Below are 14,136 nucleotides of genomic sequence, written 5' to 3'. Positions count from 1 at the left end.
CGCGTGGCAGTGTTTGTCAGCAGCAGCGGCCGTGCCGCCGGAGCGGGGAGGTCCTTTTGCAGCAGAGGAAGGGGGCGGTTAGACCGGGAGCAGGACTGTTGGGATCGGGCGAACACGTCCCCCACGGGTTTCTGGGAGGGCAGCGGTCGCCTGGCCCCTTTCCTCGGATTCACCCAAGGCCCCATTGCTGAAGGAAACGAAAGTGTGAACATACGCATAACCCTTCCAAACACCGCTGTTTTGAACACAAAACCTCTGACAACAAGAAAATGGCCTTCCAAGTGAGATCCATCAAAACAAAGGAAGTATCAGGGTCTCAACACACACAAGTGTACCCATGGCAGCTGGTGGTAGAGTTTTAATACATAATTAAATACCATGTGTGAATAATCGCATCCTTACCTTGAAAAATGAACCCTGGAGAAAGAGTCATTCATAACCTTTATTTGCTAACTTTATTACAAAAGGTACTGGAGGCATCTACTTGATGTATCTCAGGGCTGGAGTTTTGGCAAGGATTACCCCTTTTGCAATACAGATCTAAAAAACAGCAGTAATACTTAGGGAAAATACCCAAAAGACTGCCCAATAACTTGCAGTATTAGTTTTAAACCTGCATCAAGGGTCTGCTTTGCTACTCGTGCCCTAATGCTCTCATACACAATTCTGGTTTTTAGTCTCCAAGAGAAAGGAAGCAGGGCTCCTGATCCGTGAGCAGCGTGAGAAGGAGGAGTATAACAGGCGGCCTTGAGGCTGGGTTAAGTAAGGAAAAGTACTGGGCAAAAGGAACAGTTGTGCACGCTCCCCAGGAGAGCTGCAGTGAAACAGCTTACCCCCGCAGAGTAAGCAGCCTTCAGCCAAATACAATATTAGCCCCACACTTACTACGGTGTGTAGGAAACAGAGTCTGCACAACTCACACTGCTTTGCAGGGCACTCGTCTGAATAGGATGTGCTCGCCTGCTGCTGTCTGGTGTCAGACTGCCGCAGACCACCTGAAGGGTGACACAATTGCCGTGGCAGTTTCAGTCCATCCAGATCTGGGGACTCAAAATGGATCAAGAGGGTTCAGTGGCTCCCACCTCCTCCACTCATCCTTCTTTCCTGGGCAGTCTGAGTTGCAGGTAGTATTAAATACCGACAACGCTGGTATGCCCTCCCCCAATCCTGCAAGAACATTGACTTTAGCACTGAAAATTCTGCCATGCTCCAACTTGGGTCATCTGTGGCACTATGGAGTATGGAAAACTCCAGAAGTTACACCTAGCAGTACAACAGAAATGCAGGAATGAGAAATAGCAGTATTTTACCAGCACTTAGCCGAGATCTTATTTTCCAGGCTGGAGAAAAAGTTAACCAATATCCAACTGCTAGGCAATGTAACTAAATTTTACTCTTTTTGAGTACAGGAGCTTCATTTACCTTCATGATGTAATGAAGGACTCGGATCTGACCAGTGCTATGGGTAGAAATATCTAACTGCCACAGAACTAGTGACTTGATATTTTTAGCATTTACAGTGCAGCTTCAGACTGCTCCAGTAAAAACCTACAATCCACAACGCACCTTTGGTTTCTTCTATCCTTTGCAAAATTCTTAATAAAACTCTAACTAAAACAAACTTTGTAACTACTAGAAAAAGCTGTCATCCTTCTACCTCACTCTCTCTATTCATCTCCATGTCAAACCCCTCAGTCATTAAAAAAAAAAAACAAACACCAAAAAAACCACAGGAAAGGATGGGGTGTTTCCTGGGGAAGTGCAGACCACATTGAGCATCTCTGCGGGCAGGTCACATTCGTCCGCCGGCTGAGAATTCAAAAAGCAGCCATGCTGCCCAGAACGTGTCGTTGGTTAATGGGTCACCAACTGGATCCTCGAGGACCTGAAAGACACGGGAAAGGATCAAAGCTTCAGCACATACGATCTTTAATGATGCCATTGCTCACGGTGGAAGAGCTCCTTTGGGCAGACATACAGTAGCACAAGACTGTGCAATGGGAGGGAATGTCAGTGGTGAGGGCTGTGTGCATGAAGTGACAAAGTCCTTGTTCCCCTCTAAGTTCAGGACGTGGGTGTAAAAATGACAAGCACAATCAGTGCACAATTCAACTCTTAGTAATTCAGAGACGAGCAATTTCCTTCCCTTTGCCCAAGGCATTGGCTCCTATAAAAGCAAGTAAAACAGAGGGTAAGACCAGGATGAAATAATTAAGAAGGGAGTGATCACCTGAACAAGGGAGCTCTATTCAGGGAGGGAAAGAAATGTCTCCAAAATGAATTAACTTTTTTTGTTTGCTTGCTTGTTTTGCTCTCATTTTGGCTGTGATGGCATGCATGACCTACGAAGAGCAAACAAAGTCATGTGTGGACAAAAGGAAGTGTACATCTGCACCCCTGTGGTTCAGACATAGGAACCAAACATCTGCATATTCCTGCAACAAGCCCAGGGCAAGTTGATTCAGCAAGAAACAGAGTGCCCAGGAAGTCTGTAGAATGCTGTAAAATCATTTACCCATTCCAGCTCTTCCTCTTCCTACAGCACACATTAAAATATGCAAAAATTGCTTTTCTGAATTCCTGAACTGAGTAATTATTACAAAGATTTGAAGATGTCCCCTTTTGACATCTGCAGGCATCACACGGTATCTTGCTCCCCAGTCCACATTGCACTGAGTGTCATGTTTCTATAGCATTGCAAAATCAGTGCAAGAATGCAAAATAGCAAGATGAAAACTCTAGCTACAGAGACTGCATGCTCTGGAAATCTTAGAAAAGGCTCATTCATTATTAATGCCCAAAGCTTTCCTACTCGTCTGGCTCACATTATGGCTGGTAAAAAGGCCACTTTCCAAGATACAGATCTTTATATTGACGCTTTCAAAGGCTCAAAAGAGGTTCTGTTACTGCCCTCAGAGCTGCAGCCGCTTCCTATAATGAGGCCAGCAGATATGGTCTCCCGCTTTTCAAAATCTCTTTTAAAAAGGTTTTCTCCAGCAGCTTACACTGCAAGAGAAACAGAAACGGATGCTAACTGATTGGTAGACAAACACATGTGAAGCCAAAAAATAGCTCAAGGTACAGTTTAGATAGGCCTTTCTTGGGTTCTATTTTTAAGTAACATTTAATTCACAGATGTGCTCCCATCCCCTTGAAAGCACCAGATTTCTAACTTCTATTCTCTATTGCCTTAAAATCACCGTAAGAAGGCATGCAGACTGCATCCAGATCATACAAGTAACTTCTTTTGTGGTTTCCTGTAGTAATGCTGCTCTGTACACTGCTATCAGCCATCTTGGAACAGTGCAAAATCCCTTTTCCTGAGCAGTAACACAGACTTGGAAATGAAAATTACATGGAAGATTTTAAGAGGTCTGAGAGAGCAGAGTCAAATGCTGCGGAACCCCTCAGAGGAGAGGACCCTCCAGCAGGCATCTTCCTGTCATCTTCTTTCCACAATGCTAGGTGAGCCCTCCATTGCTCAAAATTTAAATGACACTTTGGATCTGCACAGGTTGCTTTGGCCATCATTTCAATGACACATTTAGTAAAATCAGGGTCTGATAAACCATACAAGTGGAAAAAACAACAAAAACACCTCTCCTTCTAGCATCTGCTGGATGCTACCCAGGGAATGCCCAGCTTGCTCTGAACTGAATTCCAAAAGGTATGCATAAATCAGACACGGTTCATACTAAATACGATGTGAGATTTCACATCTCCTGTGTGAGAGCTACACCTGGATAGTCTGTATAGGGCTAAGCTCCTTTCTCTGAACATTAGTTGTGTTCTCTCACCTGGCTTTGTCCCAAGGCTTGGCTTTCTTCCATGCAGGGTGCAGAAACAGGTGGGCACTGAGGCTTGCCAAACACAGTCTGACAGGAACTGGAAGAAAATATGATATACAAATGCATTTGTATTTATGCTCTACTCACTACTTACTGTAATGTTTTGCAGTAGGACAAGACGGGCTGCTGGCAAGACTATTCATTCAACAGAGTTCTGTTAAGTTGTCTACAAACCTGTCCCATTTCTCCAAAGTGTTATGGCCTGAAAATACAGATTCTGCACTGGGAGGACTAGCCTGACCAGGAGCAGTATACAGGAATGACATCTCGATTTGCAACTTTCCTGATGCCCCCAAGAACACTCTCCATAAACAAGGAGATGTCTACCAAAATGTCTCTCTCCTGGAACATATTTTAAAAACACAGATCTTAAGAGTCAAAACAGATAAACGTGGCTATAGACATAACCACAACATTGGCTACGATTCCACTACAGCTTTTCAAGGCCACCAGTCAGGAGTCTGAGGACATGGCTTCCCCATCCACACCTCCCTTGGGGGCTCTGCCAACCTCTTGAAAGAGGTCACAGTCTGCAGGCACTGGGTCAAGTAGAAGACACTGGGTACTTCACAGTGGGATGTCCTCTCCCTTCATCACCAACTCAAAAGTATCTATACTCCAACAACACTGCCCATATCACTCCCAGGAATAGCCCAGGATCTGAATGGCCATACAGGTGCAGACGAAAAGTGCCAACTAATAGAGTGTAGGAAAAACGTAGAATAAACAGGGCAAGTGTCAAGTTGCCCTTCCTTGGAATGCCCCCCAGGTTCCAGCAATCAGTCTTGGGACTCCTTTGCTGAAGGCTGCATTCAGGCAATTACATGTACTAACGACAAATGGACTCAACCCCCTGCCCCCCCCCAAGAATTTGTCTCATCCTTTTTCATAGCCCACTTACGCTGACATGCACAATGCCCTTAGTAACAAATCCTGTGATTTAATTATGCAACATGCCAAAGAGTAGCCTCCTTTTGTGCGTTTTGAACTTGCTGCCTGCCAGTGTCGGGGTGCTGAGTTATCCAGAGGGGAGAACCTAACAGCAGGAAGATTCCTAGCACTCTGAGCTGGAATCCCAAAAATGCAGGCAGAAGCGGTAAGCTGCAACAAACATCTCAGCACTGATGTCTTCTAAATCAATATGCTGGCTCATAAATGCAGTCTGTCTTGCTCCATAGAGTTCAGTGTGCTTTTCTGTTTGAAATGGGAGGCACGAGAGAGTTATATTCTGCATGAACCATTAGCTGGGCAACATTCCACCTGTCCCAGCTCGAGGAGTGAAGAAGATACACCACCACTATCTGTAAAGGCGAGCATCTGTTTGGTGTCCCACAGGGACTTCCAGTTCGCTAGCTGGATCAAACTCTCCTGTCAGGCAGCAGGAGCAGATGGAGACAGTCAGCTTCCCCTTCACACTCCCACCTCACAGCCCTGTAGATCATAAGAGGTTTGGATACAGCCCAAGTGCGTAGGACCAACTGTAAAAAGCCCATGAAAGAAATCAACAGGAATTGTTCTAATAAGCTTTCAGGCCAAGTCCTTTCCAGGTGAGCACCTTTAACAATGAGAGAAGCAGATTAAGGGTCCTTTGGCTGACTTGTAGCTCTACCCCTGCACTTACAAAGCAGGGAGCCACAGGTGCTGGCAAGGCAGTGAGAACATAACACTAAGTCCACTCCAGGTGGGTGACCTTGGCTAAATAATTTCCTTCTCTGTGCTTTACTCTTATCTGTAAAGCAGGGATAACTTCAATGCCCTGCCTTTCCAGGATAGCAACACTCATTTTTCTTACAGTTCAAGCTGTTGACTCCTTCATGAGTCCCCAGATGAGTGATGCTCATTGCAACATTATTGCTGAAGATGACTCTGGTGACACAATACCTCTCTCTAATCCAGTAACTGTTAGAGGGCTCTGCCTGATAACAAAGGTGATCCTCATTCATTGCCATTCACTGAGCAGTGATCTTACCCAAGACTACCCACATGAGGTCTCCTGGCTCTCTAGAGAGAAACTGCAAAAGGGCCTAGATGAAATTGCAGCCTAAGCATCACTCATTTCTAAAGAGATTGATGTTCCATAGCATTCATAGTATTTTGGGGAGCTCAAGGTTTTGAGGGGAGCTGGACCAGGCCACTAAACAGGGTTTATGAATAGAGTTCAAATAACTATATCCTCACCAGAAGGTATCAACGAAGCAGCAAGTCCTGCCCCTGCCAGGAATACGATAAAGGGTATGTGGATTCCTGGCACAACTGACATACCCAACAAGGAGACATTCACCATAGATTTCTTCTACTGGCGGAACATATTTTAAAAATAAACATGAGCTCACTCTAGAGTTAGAACATGCGATTTTAAATCCGGCCAGAATATTGCCAGCAAGCCTCACTGATCTTTCATGATCTTTAGCCACTCTTTAAAACTGTGAATCCTAAAACACAGAGGTGGGTTTACAATGCCCAGACCTGGGTTCTCCCCAGCAATTGAGGGCAAGGAGTGCTGACGTGAATGTGAACAACTGTAGGCATCAAGCCAACTGGGAAACAGGGGTAAAAGGCAGAAATGTTTTTAGCAGGGAACTGGGAGGCGAAAAGCCACTGATCTTTATCTCCGGTGAATCACCGCCTTCCCTTGTTGCTTGACAAGCCACAAAGCCTCTCCGTGCCCCTGCTTCCTCATCTATAAAGTGGGAATAAAACTGCTTCTACCTACCTCTTTGACATGTTATTGTGTCATGCTAGCACAAATGCTGGACAGTATCAAGCAGAAGGGTTATGAAATGAGGCTACTGCTCCTGCTCCATCTTGCAGATTAGTAAATTAAAGGAACCTCATAAGTCTGTTTGGCAGTGTTTACGTAACATTATGGAAGTTGTATAACATATGGAAGACAGCATGGATTTTTGTTGTTTTGCATTCTGTGAATTTATCTCAAGTCCCAGAGAAAACCTGCAGTCTGAAACATTTGTTACAGGTGGAAAACAGAAAGACAGAACCGTGCCTTTCTGTCATCCAATTTGGAAAGCTTGCACTATGGAATAATCTTGTCATGAGGTTATGAAGCTACAAAAACTATTTTAGGATTAAGTACGGGCCCTACGAACCCAGCCCACAGAATCAGCTCTCACTGGATCGGTATAGGTTATGATTTTCTGCCAAGAAGAAAAACAGGCAAATAGCTTAGAAGCTAAACCTGCTTCAAAGAGAGGGGTTCATATCTTTTCTGATGAGGCGGGTCCCGAATCTCCTTTGTGCCACCACCATAAAACACATATACACTTATACAGCATCTCCCATTTCCAGTGCACAGATATAAGTATCTGCAAAATATAATGGACACAAGGAGAGTCAGGCCCCTGGAATGAGATGCATCACTACACTTTCGGCAACCCTCTTCAACATGGGGATCAGGACAAGGCTAGACCCACAGCATCATTGTTACTCCTGCCTTTAAGAAGCCCTGTGCTTTCCGCTCCCTTTACCTGTGGGGAAGAATAGATTCCAGGGTCCCTAGCTGTCCTTCTCTAAGGATGAAGCTTTCAACCTCTAAATCTGACTGCTGCATGATTCTTCCTGAACTGGCCTCAATACAGGCACCTTGAGGGACTCTGCTCAAGGGAGCTCTGATACCTGCTGAAATAAATGCTTGTATTAAAGACAATTACAGATAACATGACCCCAACCTCTGACCCAGCTATTCCTCCCCTCTTTGCTCCACATTCAGCAGGGGCTGGGTGAATGGCAGTCACAGCACTTTCTGTTCTGTAGACCTACAGCAAAAGCAGGTGGACATCACTTATATATCCTAACAAGGCTATTCTGAGGAACAGGGAGAAGAAGAGAGATGGTGGGAATACTGAACAAGACTGGACAGGAAGGAAACAGAGGGAGAGAGAAAGAATAGCAGGAAGGAGAAAGGAAAGTGAGAATATGTTACTGAAGATGAGCACCATGTCACAGTTAAGAAGTTCCTAGCCTCTGCTCAGGCAGTCTCTTAAGAATGACAGGCATTTAAAAACCCAGAAGCTTGCAAACTGACAAGGTGAGCAGACAACACCTGAAGGGACTCTTCCAATGGAAATGCTAAAAGGAATCCACCTTGCTGGAAAAGTACTATCTTATGGAAGCAGTTACAATTTAAGCAAAAGAGTAGGTAAGAATGTCTGTTTCAACACCTTAAATCAACAGGTTTTCTCATTGAGCTACTACGGCAGCAGAACTCCAGAGCTCAAGATAAGCCCTGCTCCCATTTGTCATGGCATTGGAAAACCACCTAACTGAGCAAGAGTGTTTACAACAAAGGGAAGAGAAGCTTGAAAACTCTTAAGGTCAACGATTTGGGTGCAGTTTTACTAACCTTCTATACTTGGGGTCCACATGGAGCCAGAGACTCCTCTGGTGCTGCAAGGGGCCTGCCACATGGCCAGCCGTTCATCTGGGAAGGTAAGGGACCCGCAAGAGCACAGAACAAAGTTATCCAGCTGGGGGCTGGCATCAGTACTGCTTGCTACTTCTCTCGGCTGCAGGACAGCAGAGTTAAAGCAGGTTCCTGGTTCCAGCATAGCCTCAGTGCGGAAAGCTACAGGTTGTTCAGTGTTGTGAGTGGTCAACAAAGCCTTGCTTGTCCTTGCTTCATACAGCTGACTGCCCTGCATAAAGCTGTAATGATGGAGAAAATAAATCAGCCAGACATATTGCTTTGGAAAGAGGGGGGATCCCCCCACCTAAACCTTTGAATCATGCCCTTGACAGCTGGGAGATTAACCGCTAGATGCTCTGACTGCCTGATGCTGGGCATGGACCATTCCCATCTATGGAGTCACGACTCCTAAGTGATGTCCCCTGGGAACCGACATGAAAGTCAGTTCCATGAACAAGTTTAAAGGTTGCTTCATCTCTGAACTGTCACTGTAAAGACTTTTTCATACATCACCTGGATTCCAGCATCTTTAAATATGTTCCTTCAGGAGGCTTATCCAGATCTGCAGCTGACTGCTCCCACCCTGGGTCACAGGGCACGAGGGTTATCTCCGTTTGCTCAGAGCCGATGCCTACACAAGATCCATCTGAAAGGTGCAGGCCAGGCAGGTGAAGGAACACTAACAGTTACTCCAAAAAGCAATGAAACAAGTCTAATTTGCCAAATGCAGCAAGACTCTCTTATTCCCCATGACTGAAGTCTGGTCAAGATTCTGTGAAGGGGCGTGGAAATACTTGGTTTTACTGGAGTACTGCCCTGATCCCAGAATCTGAGAGATAAAACCTGCTGCCTCCCATGTATTTGCTTTCATTTAGTGCCCCTTCTGAGATGGGCATCTCTTTTCACCTGTCCTTGCACAGGCCTTATCAATGTTTGCTCCTTCTACGAATGACAGCCTCTAACCAAACAATGAGGCACTCCACTGAAGCAGAGTCCTCCAATGTCCACTTGATCCATGAGCATACAGATGCTGTTCTGGAGAAGGAATATCCTTCCCTTCCTGAGGGAATTTAAAATTGTTTTTCAGCTTTCTGGACCATATCCTAAGCCCATTAGGAAGAGACGAACCTGCAGTTTGTGGGGTGTAGGATCCTTTATCCTGCTGCTCCTTTGTGTAGTAAGTCAAAGCCCTCTCAGGACATGAGTTGTTGAGCTTTTCTGTACGAGGGAGGCAGGATTTTTGACGTCGTCGATAATTTGCAAACCAATTATAGACCTGAGTTGGCTGCAGGTTCATGTCCCGAGCCAATCCCTCCTGCAAACCCAGGTGTAGGGAGAGATCAAGGGGAAAAAAGAATAAACCACATCCAAATAATCAGGCTTTTCCCTTCAGTTCCAAAAGCAGCCCAACAAAAGAGCTTTCAAACCCAGAGACATTTGTTCACTAGGTCTCCAATAAGTCTATGTGGATCCCATTGAGAAGACCGATTTATAAACTCAAAAGAGTTGCTGGAAAACACACATTCCGCCCTGCTCCCCTAGTCAATTTGTTTGCTAAAGGAAACCATATACTGCTATTTTATATTGCTATATTTAAATGTAAAACCTCACCAAAGCATGCTCTTCCCATAGAATGACAGCTTCACATCACTAACATGACACTAACAGGATAAACACTAATGCATTTACCACCTTAGTTTTCACAAACTGTGAGCTGTATCACGTTCACAGAAAAATTTCTGCTGTATTAAACTGTTAAATAATGAGATCACATAAGTGAAGAACGTATTAGGAAATTAATGCATAAGTGATGGTCATATCCTGACCTTTTAGGACGTAATTATGCACCTTCATTATGCTCCCAATTCAGATTGGTTTTTTTAAATGAAAATTTGGAAGTTGTTGCTGCTTTGTGAAAAGGGTAAGAAATAAACCTTGCAGAACTATTGCAGAACTATTCATTGCAGAACTATTCATCAGGCCATCCTGCCTCACACGAGAAGGGCGTTGGAAAAATTGAGCACCACAGAGGCAGACTTTAAAGTCTGAAGCCTTCACCTTGCAAGATAGTAATCAACAAGGATTACTGAATTAATTCACATGTCACTTTCATTACAAATTTGTCCCTGTCCAAATAAGGAAGATATATGCATACATCAGCACAGCCTATCATGTTTTCAGATTCTGTGAATTTAATGTGATAAGTCAGTACAAAATATATTCTGGTAAGCAAAATGCAATTTTATACAGGCTATAACTCAGTCAAGTCAGAACTATTTATCACTGTAATGTAGCTCTTCTGAGCGATGGTTGTTTCGCTGCCTATGCTCAATCACTACAAAATTAGAACTGTTAAAAGCCCAGTGAGGAACTTGCTTCGCCTGATCTTTTTGTCCAAAGCAAGTGAAATTACTTAGCATGAACTTGATAATTTTTTAAGGAAACCTTTAGGGAAAGATCAAATATGGGGAATCTCAGCCCCACTGGGGCTTCTGAAAACAAGGATTTAGAATGAAACCAGTTACAGACCCCTGATCAGAGAGTTCTGCTTTTCTGTGACAAGGAGACTTGATTGGAAGTAGCATATCCCTACCCGCTGTTTCTTGTTTGGATTTGTTGTCACCTCTGCTGCAAACCTGTGTAGTTGCTGGCGTACTTCATCTGAATAGTTTCGATTCTTCAAACCTTCAGGACAAAGGGAAATAGGTGGAGGATTCCTGTACATAGGAGAAAACAGGATTAAAAAGGAGCCAAAAAGAGGCATTCACATTCATGGGGATTTTCTCACATTGCCACAAGTGGTCAAAATGCCAAGAAAAACCTAGCTCCAAGAAGCAGCCATCTTGAGATGCAAAACCAGCCTCTGCATCTCTACCCCCTGCATCTGCTAACTACAGCAAAGAAAAAAATTTCGGTTCCCCCAGGCTGCGGTACCTCTTCCTGCAACGGAATTTCTGTAGTGGTGTCAGAAAATCCGTGTGGTGTTTCTCCATAACCCTCCGGTAGTGAATCTCATGCCAAAGTTGCACCAGCTCCTCCTTCTCTTCTGCCTTGCAATACTAAAACAAAACAGTATGTAAGCAAACCCTTTCCAGGTAGTCAGTCAGGCTTCCTATAAAGGAGAAAACCCCCAACAACTAGAAACTTACTCAGAGATTCCTACTGGTTTGACAAAGCTGGTAGCATTATGCAAGTATATGGCTCGCTGTACCTTCTCTAATGTACACAGGGAGTTGCCTGCCTAATTCCTTCTTTTCCCCTGGTGAAAAGGCCTACATTACCAGATCTAGAAGCCAAAATCCCTCACCCTGAGTGGTGCCATCCAGCCTTCCTCGTATCTTCCCATCCTGGCAAGCCCTCTAAACTTGGCCTCCCCAAGGCTTTTATGTACTGAGCCCTCAGTTTGTGACAAACGCCAAGAACCACCACACTAGAGAACAAAAATCCTGCTTTCACAAACTACAACCAACCCCATAATCACCCAATTACTTCCCCTTGGCTGTTTAATAGTAACTGCCTGTAGCAAAGGCTTTATCCTGTGTTTCAGGTCAACCAACGCACACGTATCACCTTCCACTGCCGTACGCCAGCTGGAAACGCTCCACACGCTGCAGCTGGGGTACCTCTGCACTAACAGCTCTAACTACTATTTTTCTAATATAGCTTTTTGTCTCCATGAAGAAACAAAGAACACATCCCTACCTCCAGGAGCCTGCAGGCTGTGTCATGCTGCCCGTTATGGATATGAACAAACACGCAAGCTCGGACAACGTGGATGTTAGTGAGAAAATACATCTTGTGTTTGCATCCCATCATGGCCCCAACCAGCTTCTCTAGACTAGGAGACGAGCTCTGGAGGTCCTGGCAAAGCTGTCCTGCTAGATCCAGCAGCTTGGCAGGTGGGGGATCCTTGTTTTTATTCCTGTTTAACATGGCCATGAACCGCTTCATCCTTATGTCCTGTTGGAAGCCTTTTCTATGCAATGCACAAAGTTGTGGTTAGATAAAAACTATTACCGCCTATTTTTAGCTTCTATGGTATGCCTTTTTTTTTTTTTTTAAAGCAAAGAAATTCACTGTGCTGTTAAAAGCAGCCTGAGGACCTCAAAACACTTAAAATGAAACTAGTCCTAAAGCAGCCCTGAAAGGCTAAAGCCACACCAGGTTTGTAGTTGAGAAAACTGAGCTCAGAAAGACACATTAAACTTGCCCCAAAACTCGGAGGCTGAAGGAGGAGGCCAAAGCAGGAGGGCTGCTGTGGGGAATCTCACACTGGGCTGGTCCCAGTCTTCCCCACTTCGGTCTGTGTGCACAGCTGGGGACACTGGGGTACTGCAGAGCTGCCAGCACTGCCCACCCCCCTACATGTGCCTCCAGACCCTCCACTCCCGTTCAGATCAGGTACCCTCATCTCCAAATCACGATATGAAGCTTTACATCCACTGCTTACAGGTTAAAACTACCAGAACATTAAGCCCAGAGACATTCAGGTGAAATTAATGAGTTTTTTTCTCCAAAATGGCATGGGACAGGCCAGGGGCAGACGGCAGTTACAGCAAAGTGTAACTCAAACGATCGTCGGGGCTGTTTTTCCCCCATTTTCCTGGGGAAAGGAGGCCGGCGCGATGCCCCGTGCCCGGTGGGTCCCCTCGGGGACACCCCACCCCTGGGCCAGCTCCAGCCCCGGCGGACAAAAGGGGGAAAAGCTGCTAAATACCTGCGAGGTTGAGGACCAGGGACAGCCCGGCAGCCCCGTCCCCTCCCGAGGCGGCGGGAGCGCAGCCCGGGGCGCCAGAGCCCGCCCCCGCCCCGGCTCCCCGGCCCCTTCCTCCCGCGGCGAAGCGCCGGCCCCGCCGGGCGCCGGTACCTGTCCGCCGGGCCCCAGAGGAGGGCAGGAGGGCGGCAGGGCGCGGCCGGGCCTCCCTCCCGCCGCAGCGCAGCGCAGGGAAAGGCCGCGCCGGGCTGCGCGCTCCGCGGGACCCTGCGCGCACGGAGCCGGCTCTGCCCCGCACGGCCGCAAGCCCAGTCCTGCGGTCAGCCGAAACCTCACCCTTGTCCACAGCCTCATGCGGGGGGGAAAGAGCTTTGCAGCGTTAAAAGCGGTCCCGGTTTGCAGGTGCGGAGCCGCTGTTAGCCTCCAGGTCCTTGCACACGCGGGGTGTTGCAGGGCTGCCCCTGCACTCCACCCCCGCCCCCCTTAAATTGCTTTGACAAAGCAACTGCTGCAGGCACAGCTACTTTCATAGTACAACTGTGTAGAATAGATGGCAGCAAGTCGCTTTCATAGTAAAGAGTATTTTTTAAGATGTTAATGGGGATCAGACATGCACTGATAATTTTGACACACTTAGAGGAACTGAATGAAGAGGCATGCAGCTCAAACCCACCTTTTCTAGGTGGGTACTGTCTAATAACAGATGAGTCATCCAGACTCAGTTTAGGGGATAAAACTGAAGCAGCTATGATTTTCCTTGAATCAGGTGTGAACATGACTGTGAATGTGTCAGCATTCTGCTGACTTCTATTTGGCAAGGACAGATAACAATAGCAACGATCTCACAGCAGGAGTCAACAGCCCCCCCATGCACAGCGCTACCAGGTGCGGGTCCTGAACCCACCCTGAATCCACACTTAAATAGCTAGCTCATGCCAAGTCCATGCACCATATGCAAGCTTTCTCTGCAAAGACAAAGGCTACATACTTGAGTGTAGGCATCTTCGTTTTGCTGCATGCAGGCATATCCTAAAAATCTGCTCATAATCCTTCTTGTTCCTCCAATCAGCAGCATCTTGTGTTCAGCTGCCCTTGATTTCTCTTTAGGCCTGGATGCTGGCCTTGCAGGGCAGTAACTGGCTTCTTGCTCCTGC

General features: G+C 46.1%; 1 protein-coding gene across 4 annotated transcripts; it reads right to left on the bottom strand.

Moving 5' to 3' along the window:
- Positions 1–342: 342 nt before the first annotated feature.
- Positions 343–14,006, bottom strand: ANHX (anomalous homeobox). 4 transcript variants are annotated; one of them, XM_050907015.1, is made up of 10 exons: positions 13,971–14,006; positions 11,971–12,244; positions 11,203–11,327; positions 10,862–10,985; positions 9,397–9,583; positions 8,782–8,914; positions 8,206–8,507; positions 7,331–7,481; positions 3,798–3,885; positions 343–1,885 (listed from the first exon to the last, which is right to left on the bottom strand). In XM_050907015.1, exons 1-10 carry the CDS (start codon positions 13,982–13,984, stop codon positions 1,793–1,795), a joined length of 1,491 nt encoding a protein of 496 aa, XP_050762972.1. In that variant the 5' UTR covers positions 13,985–14,006; the 3' UTR covers positions 343–1,792. The 4 variants fall into 4 exon arrangements, with proteins under 4 accessions (XP_050762972.1, XP_050762973.1, XP_050762974.1 ...); XM_050907016.1 differs by lacking the exon at positions 13,971–14,006 and adding an exon at positions 13,319–13,383; XM_050907017.1 differs by lacking the exon at positions 13,971–14,006 and adding an exon at positions 13,136–13,174.
- Positions 14,007–14,136: the final 130 nt, after the last annotated feature.

The sequence above is a fragment of the Gymnogyps californianus genome, chromosome 16, assembly GCF_018139145.2.
Source record: "Gymnogyps californianus isolate 813 chromosome 16, ASM1813914v2, whole genome shotgun sequence".
NCBI lineage: Eukaryota > Metazoa > Chordata > Aves > Accipitriformes > Cathartidae > Gymnogyps > Gymnogyps californianus.
Note: the sequence above shows the minus strand (reverse complement) of the source record. Positions and strands in the feature narration are given on the sequence as shown.